General features: G+C 40.9%; 1 protein-coding gene across 5 annotated transcripts in view; it reads left to right on the top strand.

The window, feature by feature from the left end:
• Nucleotides 1–12030, top strand: part of ST3GAL1 (ST3 beta-galactoside alpha-2,3-sialyltransferase 1) — a 112392-nt gene that overhangs the window by 78649 nt on the left and 21713 nt on the right. For 4 of the 5 annotated variants that reach the window (XM_026678524.2, XM_026678528.2, XM_026678526.2 and 1 more), the window contains exons 3-4: nt 6978–7575; nt 11360–11556. In XM_026678524.2, coding sequence (XP_026534309.1) covers nt 7264–7575; nt 11360–11556 — 509 coding nt within the window. In that variant the 5' untranslated portion in view covers nt 6978–7263. The remainder of the gene's footprint in view (nt 1–6977; nt 7576–11359; nt 11557–12030) is intronic. The other variant, XM_087962217.1, reaches the window with a different exon arrangement.

Raw genomic sequence — 12030 nt, 5'->3', positions numbered from 1 at the left:
ACTCAGTATCACTCACATTGAGGCATGCATCTCCTCGCCTGGCCTCTCATGACCGTGGGGATGCTGCAAGAGTCTTTAAGTGTGAAAAATGGTCATAAGTCACTTTTTTCAGGGCCATTGTAACTTTGAATGGTCACTCCACACAAATGTACCAGCAAAGGAGGGGAAAAAACTCCAGAGGCGTTCCAGAGACAGGAAGTCTAGTCCTGCCAAGAATGTAATAAGGGTTAATGGAGAGGCAGTTTCTGTAAGCAACACCAGAATGTTTCCTTCCTGCCTTCCTTACAGGATTAGGCCAGTAATTCCTTCTAACAACTGGTTCTCTAAACTGCTTAAAATGTTAACAACCGGTTCTAGCAAGTAGGTGCGAAACTCCCACCCCTGGAGTTGGGTTATCTTAAAGTTGTCACCAAGTTGAACTCAACTCTAGGTGACTTCACAAATATACTGAACCTGTGTCACTCTCCTGGCAAAAATATAGAAGCCATGTTTTCTTTCTTGACATTGTCCGTGGTCTCTTTCAAAAATACTAACTACATTTCATTTACTTTTATTGGTTTATCTAATTTATAGAGCCTGCTTAATGTTACCTCCTAGAGCAGGGGTGTCCAACCTTGGCAACTTTAAGACTTGTGGACTTCAACTCCCAGAATTCCTCAGCCAGCTTTGCTGGCTGAGGAATTCTGGGAGTTGAAGTCCACAAGTCTTAAAGTTGCCAAGGTTGGACACCCCTGTCCTAGAGCATTCCTATGCCTCTTTTAAAGCTGCCATAAACAATGTGGGGGGGGGGAGGAAATCTGAAAGAGCAGGGTGGCAGTTTAAACCAGAAGCACATTCCACTATTATCTTAACAAGATGGTAACTAACCTGAATCTTCTGCCCCCCCCCCAAATCCTTAATTGGAGAATGTGATTGATGACACCCCACCCATGCTTCATTAGAGGATCTGATTTATGATACACCCAGGGTGGAGTGGGGAAACAGGGTCCCCTGTGACTGTAAATGACATATGCCAGAGTTGGCTTCATTTAGGTTAATGCCTGCATGTTCTCCTAATAAATCTTTTGAGGGTTTTTTTTTTTGAAGCTTGGCTGGAGGCTCATGATTTAATTAGGGCGATCACCAGAACTTTGACACTTAACCTGTTTCTTAAACCTTCGAACTTGTATTTAAACTCGCTTAACTTTTCTTTTTCTTTTTTAGATTAACCAAAATCGCATTGGTAATGCTACTCACTGAGACCGTGCTACTTTAAAGATTTTGTTGATTACAGATAGCCCTCAACATAGGACCACGTTGGGACTGAGATTTCTGTCACTATGGTCATTAAGCAGGTCATCATATGACTTGACACCCCACCCCCCGCAATTTTTACAACCATTTTTACCATGACTGTTAATGAATCACGCAGTCATTAAGAAAATGGCTAGCTGGAAAAATCACAAATTGCTATCACTTGCCAGGGGCCCAAACTGAGATCATATTACTATGGGAAGGGTACAACGGTCATGACTCCAAATATGAGGTATAAGTCATTTTTTCCAAGACCAGTTATAACTTGAGGGCTACCTATGTGCCATGAAAGATAACCTCTTCTATGAATTAGGTCAGCAGTTGTTTATTCTCCAGGTTTTGCTGTATGAAGATCAGGCACAATAAGCATTTTTATTAATTGGGCCAAGAGTAGAGTAGAGATAGAATAGGAATAGAATAAAGTAAAGTCTCTGGCCCTATCAATTCAACCTAAGTATAGGTGTGAAGCTTGAGGATAGAGAACAAAGAATGTCTACTCTGTCTCTTCCTCTGTAGACATTTCCATCTGAAATTACAGAAAACAGAATATTAGAGTTGGAAGGGACCTTGTAGGTCATCTAGTCCAACCCCCTACCCAAGCAGGAGACCCTACACCATTTCCGACAAATGGCAATCCAATCTTTTTTTTTTTTTTTTGAAAGCCTCCAGTGATGAAGCTCCCACAACTTCTGAAGGCAACTTCTGTTCCATTGGTTGATAGTTCTCACTGTCAGAAAATGTCTCCTTATTTCCAGGTTGAATCTCTCCTTGTTCAGTTTTCATCCATTATTCCTTTTCTGGCCTGCAGGTGCTTTAGAAAATAGCTTGACTCCTTCCTCTCTTGGGCAGCCCCTCGAATATTGGAACATTGCTATCATGTCTCCCTTGGTCCTTCAGCCCCTCAAATATTGGAACATTGCTATCATGTCTCCCTTGGTCCTTCTCTTCTTAGATCCATAGATCTCCATAAAGAGGTCTGTTCCATACTTCCATAGATCTCTGTTCCCCTGTTTATGCAGCTTTGGGGAAATGACACATTTTTGTTTATTTTCGCATACGAGAGGCAATTGTTATTTTAAACATACATTTTGAATGTATTTTCTAAAAACTGCTATCACTTCATCTCCTTTTTTTTCTGAAGAGCTAGTTGATCTGGGTTGCAAAAATCTGGGTGACCACTAAATGATAAATAAAATTAAGAGTTTTCCATGTTGTTCTGTGGCCATCCAGCATCTAGGTTTTGACACCTGGATCTGGTACCTATATTTTGCAAAATTTGGCTGAATTTTGAACAAAACAGGATGAGTTGACAGATGGGAGGGAGAACCAGGAAATCCTGGATGTCTGTTACAAATAAGATAAGTAAGGATTATATTTAAGGTATATGTACATAAGGAAGTTACAACCTAGATGGAGAATTAAAGTGTCATTTTTTTTAAATGTCCTGGGTTAATCAAACAAACTTTGAGAAACGTGCACTCAAACACTAAGGGAACAGAACAAGTACGAAGCAAGACGTTCTTGAATTGCACTTTAAATACAATACTTTGAACAAAGACTGGGCCACTTTTAAACATTTCATTTCAGATTTTCCTTTGGGGTTGTTGTTGTTGTTTTTGGTTATAACAATATAACAAAAATAATTAATTAATACAATTATTATTATTATTTTGAATAATAATTAAGAATGGTGAGCAAGATGCACTTTCAATTTAAAAAAATTACTGGCATGCTTCCCCTCATTTTTGTTGAAACAGAATAACAGAGTTGGAAGGGACCTTGCTGGTCATCTAATCCGACCCCCTGCTCTGGTAGGAAATCCTATACCATGGTGAAGCTCTCACCTCACAATCAGGAAGCTGTGAGTTCAATCCTAGGTAGGGGCTAGTATTTGGAATAGACTCTCCTGCTTGAGCAGGGAATTGGACTAGAGGACCTCCAAGGTCCCTTCCAACTCTGCTGTTCTATATGATTCTATTTCAGATAAATAAATGTCCGATGTCTTCTTCAAAACCTCCAGCATTGAAGAATTGACAACTTCTGGAGGCAACTTTTTCCAAACAAAGCTAAGATAAGAGCAATAAGCTTAACAGAGATTGAACCTAACAGTCTTATGTTCTGCTGAAAAAAAAATGCAGAATATACATGGAAAATTGGTCTGTGGTTATTCCCAGCATCTCAGAGAAGCTTCAGAGTTTCAAAAAGCTTCAAAAAGATGTCCATAGAACTGCCTTTCTCTGGCCCTATCAATTCAACCTAAGTATAGGTGTGAAGCTTGAGGATGGAGAACAAAGAATGTCTACTCTGTCTCTTCCTCTGTAGACATTTCCATCTGAAATTACAGAAAACAGAATATTAGAGTTGGAAGGGACCTTGTAGGTCATCTAGTCCAACCCCCTACCCAAGCAGGAGAACCTACACCATTTCCGACAAATAGCAATCCAATCTTTTTTTTTTTAAAAAGCCTCCAGTGATGAAGCTCCCACAACTTCTGAAGGCAACTTCTGTTCCATTGGTTGATAGTTCTCACTGTCAGAAAATGTCTCCTTATTTCCAGGTTGAATCTCTCCTTGTTCAGTTTTCATCCATTATTCCTTTTCTGGCCTGCAGGTGCTTTAGAAAATAGCTTGACTCCTTCCTCTCTGTGGCAGCCCCTCGAATATTGGAACATTGCTATCATGTCTCCCTTGGTCCTTCAGCCCCTCAAATATTGGAACATTGCTATCATGTCTCCCTTGGTCCTTCTCTTCTTAGATCCATAGATCTCCATAAAGAGGTCTGTTCCATAGTTCCATAGATCTCTGTTCCATACTTCCATAGATCTCTGTTCCACTGTTTATGCAGCTTTGGGGAAATGACACATTTTTGTTTATTTTCGCATACGAGAGGCAATTGTTATTTTATACATACATTTTGAATGTATTTTCTAAAAACTACTATCACTTCATCTCCTTTTTTTTCTGAAGAGCTAGTTGATCTGGGTTGCAAAAATCTGGGTGACCACTAAATGATAAATAGAATTAAGAGTTTTCCATGTGGCTCTGTGGCCATCCAGCATCTAGGTTTTGACACCTGGATCTGGTACCTATATTTTGCAAAATTTGGCTGAATTTTGAACAAAACAGGATGAGTTGACAGATGGGAGGGAGAACCAGGAAATCCTGGATGTCTGTTACAAAGAAGATATGTAAGGATTATATTTAAGGTATATGTACAATAAGGAAGTTACAACCTAGATAGAGTATTAAAGTGTCATTTTTTTTTAAATGTCCTGGGTTAATCAAACAAGCCTTGTCAAAGATGCAGGCAACAAAATGAGAAGTTTTAAATATACAATATATTGAATGAAGGATTGGACACTTTTAAAACAGGAGTTTTTTTACAGATTTTTCCTTGGGTTGATTGTTGTACGAGGTGCAATGACAATAAAGTAAAGTAAACTAAACTAATAAAGATTATCTTATCCATCACAAACTCTGCAGTAAGAAAAAAGTATCTTTGACTCCATGCTGAGGAAAAAGGAATGAAAAGGTATTGTTTGCATGTGTGCCTTCAATTCAATACAGCTAATCCCCTGTATATTTAATACTTTCCTCCTTCTACCATGTTAAAATTGCAAAAATTAGTGGCAAATTTTGGAGAATCCCAAAGATAGGCAGGCAGGGGCCACCCAGAGGCTTAACTGAATCAACCTTAAAGGGGGGGTGTTAAATTAAGTAACTTAAAAGCAGTTTGTGTGGGGGACAAATTAAGGTTTGTCTATTGAACACGACAGATGAATATTTGCTGTGCTTTTTCGCCTACTTTAATTCTGTTACATGCGCTTTCATTATGAACAGCCAGTAAAAATAAAATGTATACCAACTGAAGCTTAATGAAAGACTCCATGAAATGCTTGGAAAGGTAGACTTCAGATTGCACAAGTGTGTTCAGAGTATTGCAGTGTAAATTCAGCACCAGAAAAGTAAACACAGATGACTTGGTCATTGTGTGACACAGCAAGAGTTTATATAAAATTCTTGCAATTGAGGAAGGACCTGTTGTTAGGAAGAGAAGAATAACAGAGTTGGAAGAGACCTTGTAGGTCATCTAGTCCAAGGGTAGGGAAACTTGGCTCTGTTATCACTTATGGACTTCAACTCCCAGAATTCCCGAGTAACCCATAAAAGGTTCCCCATCCCTGGCCTACTGGTTTTTTCAGTTATGGGGGAAATCAATTTTTGACTTGAATGGGTTTTTCAGTTGTGGGAGAAATCAATTTTTGACTGGAATGGGACTGTTTAAAATACAAATATAGGACATATAAAGAATATGTCCTACATTTATATATTAAACAGTCCCATTCCAGTCAAAAATTGATTTCCCCCACAACTGAAAAACTAGTAGGCCAGGGATGGGGAACCTTTTATGACTCACTCAGGAATTCTGGGAGTTGAAGTCCATAAGTGATAAAAGAGCCAAGTTTCCCTACCTCTGACCTAGTCCAATCCCCTACTCAAGCAGGAGGCCTTGTTCCATTTCAGACAAATAGTTGTCCAATCTCTTCCTAGAGTTTAATTAACATTCACTGAAAACAAGAATTAGAACATAAATATTGCAACTATATACTGTATTAAAACACAAAACTTTTGTGTTTCCAGATGGAAAAAGAAGTCCTACTCTATCAATTTATAGCATCAAGGTTGCAACTACCTATTCCTGATGACTTAGTTTGAGTTCTAATAAATGATTTTGCAGGTAGATGGATAGATTGCTAGATAGCTAGATGTATGGGTGAGGCAGAGAGATAGATAGATGATGGGTGATAGATAGATGGATAGATAGATGCATGGATCATAGATAGCTTGGATAATGGATGGATGGATGGATGATGGGTGGATGAAAGATAGGGATAGATAGCTAAAATATTGTTGGGGGCAATATGCTGACTCTGTAAACTGCTTTGAGAGGGCTGTAAAGCACTATAAAGTGGTATATAATTCTAAGTGCTATTGCTATTGCTAAATAGCTAGATGGATGGATGATAGGTGGGATGGATGGATGGATGGATGGATGGATGATAGACGGATAGATAGCTAGATGACTGGATGATGGATAGATGGATGGACGGACAGACAGACAGACAGATAGATAGATAAATAGATAGATGGTGAATGGATGATAGATGCATGGATTATAGATAGCTTGAATGGATGATGGATGGATAAAAGATAGGGTTAGATAGCTAAATATTGTTGGGGCAATATGCTGACTGTAAACTGCTTTGAGAGGGCTGTAAAGCACTATAAAGTTGTATTTAATTCTAAGTGCTATTGCTAAATAGCTAGATGGATGGATGATAGATAGGTGATAGATGGATGGATAGATGGATGGATGATAGATGGATAGATAGCTAGATGATTGGATGATGGATGGATGGATGGATGGATGGATAGATAGATAGATAGATAGATAGATAAATGAATGGATGATAGATAAATGCATGGATCATAGATAGTTAGGATGGATGATGGATTGATGATAGATAGATAGATAGATAAATAGATGTGTGTGTGTGAGAGAGAGAGAGAGAGCACAAAATTGATTTTATGTAAAAGAGTCTTTTTCTTACCTAAGCCTAAGTTTGCCAGTAATAACTTCTCAAAATAAAAATTACAATACTTTTCTTTCAATTCAATTTTCAGAAGGAGGAGAAGTCAGCAGCTGTTCAAAGAGAAAGGAAGAAGGGGGGGAAATGAAAAGACATGTTTTTGCCTTAGCTGCCTGCAGACGAAGAGGAGAGAACATTCGCTTCCTTTCCATAGCTCCAGAAGACCCCCTGAAGGGCCATTCCTTGGAGTCAATGGCTTGTTCGTGACTAAACAAAAGATTTTAGGATTCCTTTTTTTTAATAAAATTTAAAAAAAAACACCTCTCCTCCTCTCCTCCTCTTGGGCCCCTTGCGTAAAAGGAGCCAATCAACCTGCCAAAATGATGACCTCTCGGAACAAGGGCCTGAAAGTGTTCACCCTCGCCTTACTGTTCATCATCACCATCACGTCATTCCTGCTCAACTACACCAACAACGTGGTGTCTACCTCTTGGGATCCCAAGCAAATGGCTTACCAGTTTTCGGAACAGGTGAAAAAACTGCTGAAATATGCCAGGCAGCCCTGCAGTTGTGACACCTGCATTTTGGAAGAGGGCTCAGCCTGGTTCGAAGAGAGGTTCAACATCACTATGCAACCCTTCTTAACCAATCAAAATGCCTTCCTGCCCCAGGAGACCTACAGGTGGTGGCTGGTGAGTAGGAAGGAGAGGAGGGAGAAGGGGAGGTTGAAATGCAACTCTTCGGGCCCTGGGATGGACTACAGGTCACCCCCCCCAACTTAACCACGATTTATTTAGTGACTGTTTGAAGTACAATGGCCCAGTGGGTTGACTAAACAACTATGTAGCAAAAAAAAAAAAAAAAAGGTTGTAAACGTAGACACAACTTGCTTAACAAGGATCTTGCTTAGCCTTGGAAATGTTGGGCTTAATTGGGGTCATAAGGCAAGGACTAACCTGTAAACAATCCCACTGCACCAGGATGGGAAAAGATTCCCATCCTTGTCCAACAGTTTAATCACTAGCACATCAGTGCTAGAAAGGACTGGAGTTGGCTTTCTGTTCATATACAAGTGTCGATTGCTGGCAAGGAGGTGTTGTGGCCTTTTAGTTTTTTGATTGTCTCTTCGGAATGATAATGCAGATGTTCTTTTTATCTCTATGTGCCTGTTAATGGCTGATTTGTCTACATCAGGGGTGTCAAACTCAAGGCCCGGGTGCCTCTGCCACAGAAAACGGAGTTCGGAAGGGCCACGCGCAACTCTTCCTGAGCTCCATTTTCGGCTGCGATAGCCGGCCCTCCCATGCTCCATTTTTGCCGGCAGAGTGCTCGGGCCACCATAAGAGCCCCCGACATGAGTGACATTGAGCTGACCACGCTCACCCTGGCCACGCCCACCTGGCTTCTCAAGGTCTAACACAACCCGGATGCAGCCCTCAATGAAATCGAGTTTGATATCCCTGGTCTACATTAACACCAAGATTAATACTAGACCAACAGTCAAGTAAAGAATTGTGTAAGCCGCCTTTAGTCATTTGATTGAACTGGTGGGCAACCATACAAAAATGAATGAATGAATGAATGAATGAATGAATGAATGAATGAATGAATAGTACCCCAATCAAGGAACTACCATCTCAGACAAACAATCAAACAGTAATGAAGGAACCATTAATGAGAAGGCCCACCAACAATGAGAGGGCAAGCCATTTGTGCATAAACAGAGAGCAAACCACACTCCATTCTAGCATTGATATTGTTATCTGGTTGGGTCATGAAATGACTGCAAGGAAACACCCATGCTCAGAGAACACTAAGCAGTGGTGGTATGCTACCTGTTGAGGTAATTCCCCGTTAGGAGAATGAGCGCATACAGGGAGACGTATAGAGAATAGTGTTTGAATAAAACACACACAGCATACAGATACACTGTACAGTAAATGTAGGGTTTTACTTCCAGAAAGGTTTAAGCAAAGTCCAAAATAGGCAGTCCAAAGTCATTCACAGGTAAATCAGTCAGTTTTTCAATCCAGGGATAATTCAGTAACAAAGTCCAGTGTCAAAAACAATTCAGTATCAGACTTACATTAAATCCAGAAATATCAGTCAATTAGGAAAAATGGAGGAATGGCAATACTTTCCAACAGAAGGAAACAGAGAGACTCACTCAGACACACTCTCTTCTGAGACTAAGACTAAACAACCCAGGTTTCTGGCTCCATCTTACGGCCGTTTGAGAAACCACACCTAATTACAGTTTTGCATTTTCTTAAAGAGACAGTTTTAAAATGTTTATCCTGGTTTATATATATTTCTAACCCAAATAGCTGTTAGGTGACCCATATTCCTAACACTGCCAGTTCAGACTGGTTCAACCGAACTGGTAGTAAAAAAAAAAGCCTCCCACGATCAGCTGAGAAGACAATCAGCTGAGAGGAGAAAGAAGAGAAAACCAAGCATAGGATTGGCCCTCCCACCCACTTCTGCGCTTTTCTCTTCTTTCAGCTGATTGGCACTGCAGGCCTCAGCGGGTGTGGGGAAATCTGTGCACGCATGTTAGGTGCGCATGCATCACCAAACCAGTAGTGGAACAGGTAGGATCCCACTGCTGGCACTAAGGACTCCACATGTCCAATCCTGAGGTATAAATATTAATTTCTAGTGGCACTCTATTCACTAGTTTTATGACATTTTGCCCAAGAAGCATTGCGTTGTTCCTTATTTCCTTGCTCTTATTGGAAAGACAAGAGGTGCATGCCTTTGTATTGTCCAAAATGAGTTGGCATCTATGGTGATACCCCACTTCTTAACTAATCTGTCCTTGAAAAGTTTCTGGCAGGCAGAGCTCTCAAACATTCGGGGATGCTTATTAAATCGATCCAGATAAGCAAAAAGCTTCCCAACCCTCTCACAGGATCAATACCACTGAAGGCAGAGACCCAGTCTTTATGGTCTTTAGTTTGACCTGCTGATTCAGTTCTGATTTTCAATTATAATTAGGTTTGAGGGGAAGAAAACACCCAATAACTTCCGAAAACATGTTTGCTTATTAATAAATCATTGCAAGAAACTGAGAAAGCAAAGTGGGAAGTAACAGCCAGAACTTGGACACTGTATATTCAAGAAAAATGCTGGTTTTATTCTATCGTGTTTTGGGCAAATGATGTTAAAGTATATTTAATAATCTGTATATACCATTGTGGCTAAAAGTCTGTAGAGATTCTCAGTCATCCAGGTCATGGTTGTCCCAAAGGTGCTTTCTTTTTTTCAGGAGGCAACTGGAATTCCTTGTTTGTTTGTTTTTGAAGATGTTTTGCTTCTCATCCAAGAAGCTTCTTCAGCTCTGACAGGATAGTGGGGAATGGAAGGATTTACGTTCCTTGCAGACAACTGGTTATTTGCATCCTTTTAGAGCAGGGGTCTTCAAACTCCTCCAGTCATGTTAACTCGGGAATTCTGGGATTTGAAGTCCACAAGTCTTAAACTTGCCAAGTTTAAAGACCCTTGTTTTAAAGGACTTCAACTCCCAGAATTCCCCAGCCACCTTTGCTGGCTGAGGAATTCTGGAAGTTGAAGTCCGCCAGACTTAAAGTTGCCAAGGTTGGAGACCTCTGTTTTGGATGGTCATTAAGCACTTAGAGGTTTATCTGTGTCTTCAGAGTCACCTGAGTAGTGCTATATAAATCCTTCCATCCCCCACTGTCCTGTCAGAGCTGAAGAAGCTTCTTGGGTGAGAAGTGAAACATCTTCAAAAGAAAAAGAAAAAAACAAGAAAGTCCAGTTGCCTCCTGAAAAAGCACTTTTGGGACAATCGTTGTGGCTAAGTTCATAATGACCTAAACCAAACAAATCATGGCTTAAACCAGATTTATAGTGGAAAGACACGGTTTTGTAAATTTCAGTGAAACCATTAACATGATTCATTAGCTGAAAGCTTGGGTTGTAATTATGATGGGTTCCATGAACGGGATACAGAGGGCTCTGTGGCAAAGGTTGGGCCATGTTGAGGTACGGAAAAGGGAGTAGGGAGTACAGGTTTTAGATTCACTCCAATGATACCCCAGATGAGCACCGTAAGTAGAATGCTACTCTACCTATAAAAGAGGGCAGAAATAATCTTAAGGATGTTGTACATGGCAGGTTGAGTTTCTAGGGATACAGAGAGGTAGATGACCAACAAATGCCATGTTCTTATGCGGGGGACTCCAAACTTGGCAATTTTAAGACTTGTAGAATTCAACTCCCAGAATTCCCCAGGCCAGCATGGTTGGCTGAGGAATTCTGGTTGTTGAAGCTCACAAGTCTTAAAAGTTGCCAAATTTGGAGACACCCTGGTCTTACGGATCGTATGAGCATAGCTCATCTAAGTCAGAAGTCTTTATGAAGAGCTTAGCCTTTGTCACAGGATGCCTTCTGACTTCTGGGTCTTCAAACTATTCAGAATGTCGGAGTGACTCCCCCCAATCTTCCCTACAGAAACTCCAGGGAGAGAGAAGTCCCAAGACCATGAATGAGACTGTCCAGGACCTCTTTAGACTCATTCCAGGAAACTGGGATCACTTGTTGGGCAGGAACAGCTCACGGTGTCGGAGGTGTGCTGTTATAGGAAATTCAGGGAATCTTCGGCAATCACAGTACGGCCAAGAGATTGATGCTCATGACCTTGTGTTTAGGTAAGTACCATGTTTTCCCCAAAACAAGACCCTGTCTTATATTTTTTGCCACCAAAAAAGGCACACCAGGTCTTATTTTCGGGAGGAGGTCAGCCACTGACTAACCTCACTTGCGTGCATTGCCCCCGGCCTCCTTTTTGCTGTCAGAGGCCTTCAGGAACTTCTCCTGCAGCCAGTAAGGCTTTTCTGAAGGCCTCTGCAACCGATAACAGAGCTCCGGATCGATCCAGAGCTTTGTTATCAGCTGCAGAGGCCTTCAGGAAAGCCTTGCCAGCCTTGCCGGCTGCAGAAGAAATGGACTGGCAAGGCAGGTGTCGGGGTGTGTGAGGCCTGGCTACAACTGTCCAAAGTTAAATAGTAGGGCAGCTCCACCACCCCCATCTCCACCCTAGCTTAATTTCTGGAGTGGACAGGATCTTCATTAGGGCTTATTTTGGGGGGTAGGGCTTATATTGGGCGCATGTGTTAAAATCA

The sequence above is a fragment of the Notechis scutatus genome, chromosome 3 (assembly GCF_049901735.1).
Source record: "Notechis scutatus isolate UNSWTSFEM ecotype Mainland chromosome 3, rNotScu1.2, whole genome shotgun sequence".
Taxonomy (NCBI): domain Eukaryota; kingdom Metazoa; phylum Chordata; class Lepidosauria; order Squamata; family Elapidae; genus Notechis; species Notechis scutatus.
Note: the sequence above shows the minus strand (reverse complement) of the source record. Positions and strands in the feature narration are given on the sequence as shown.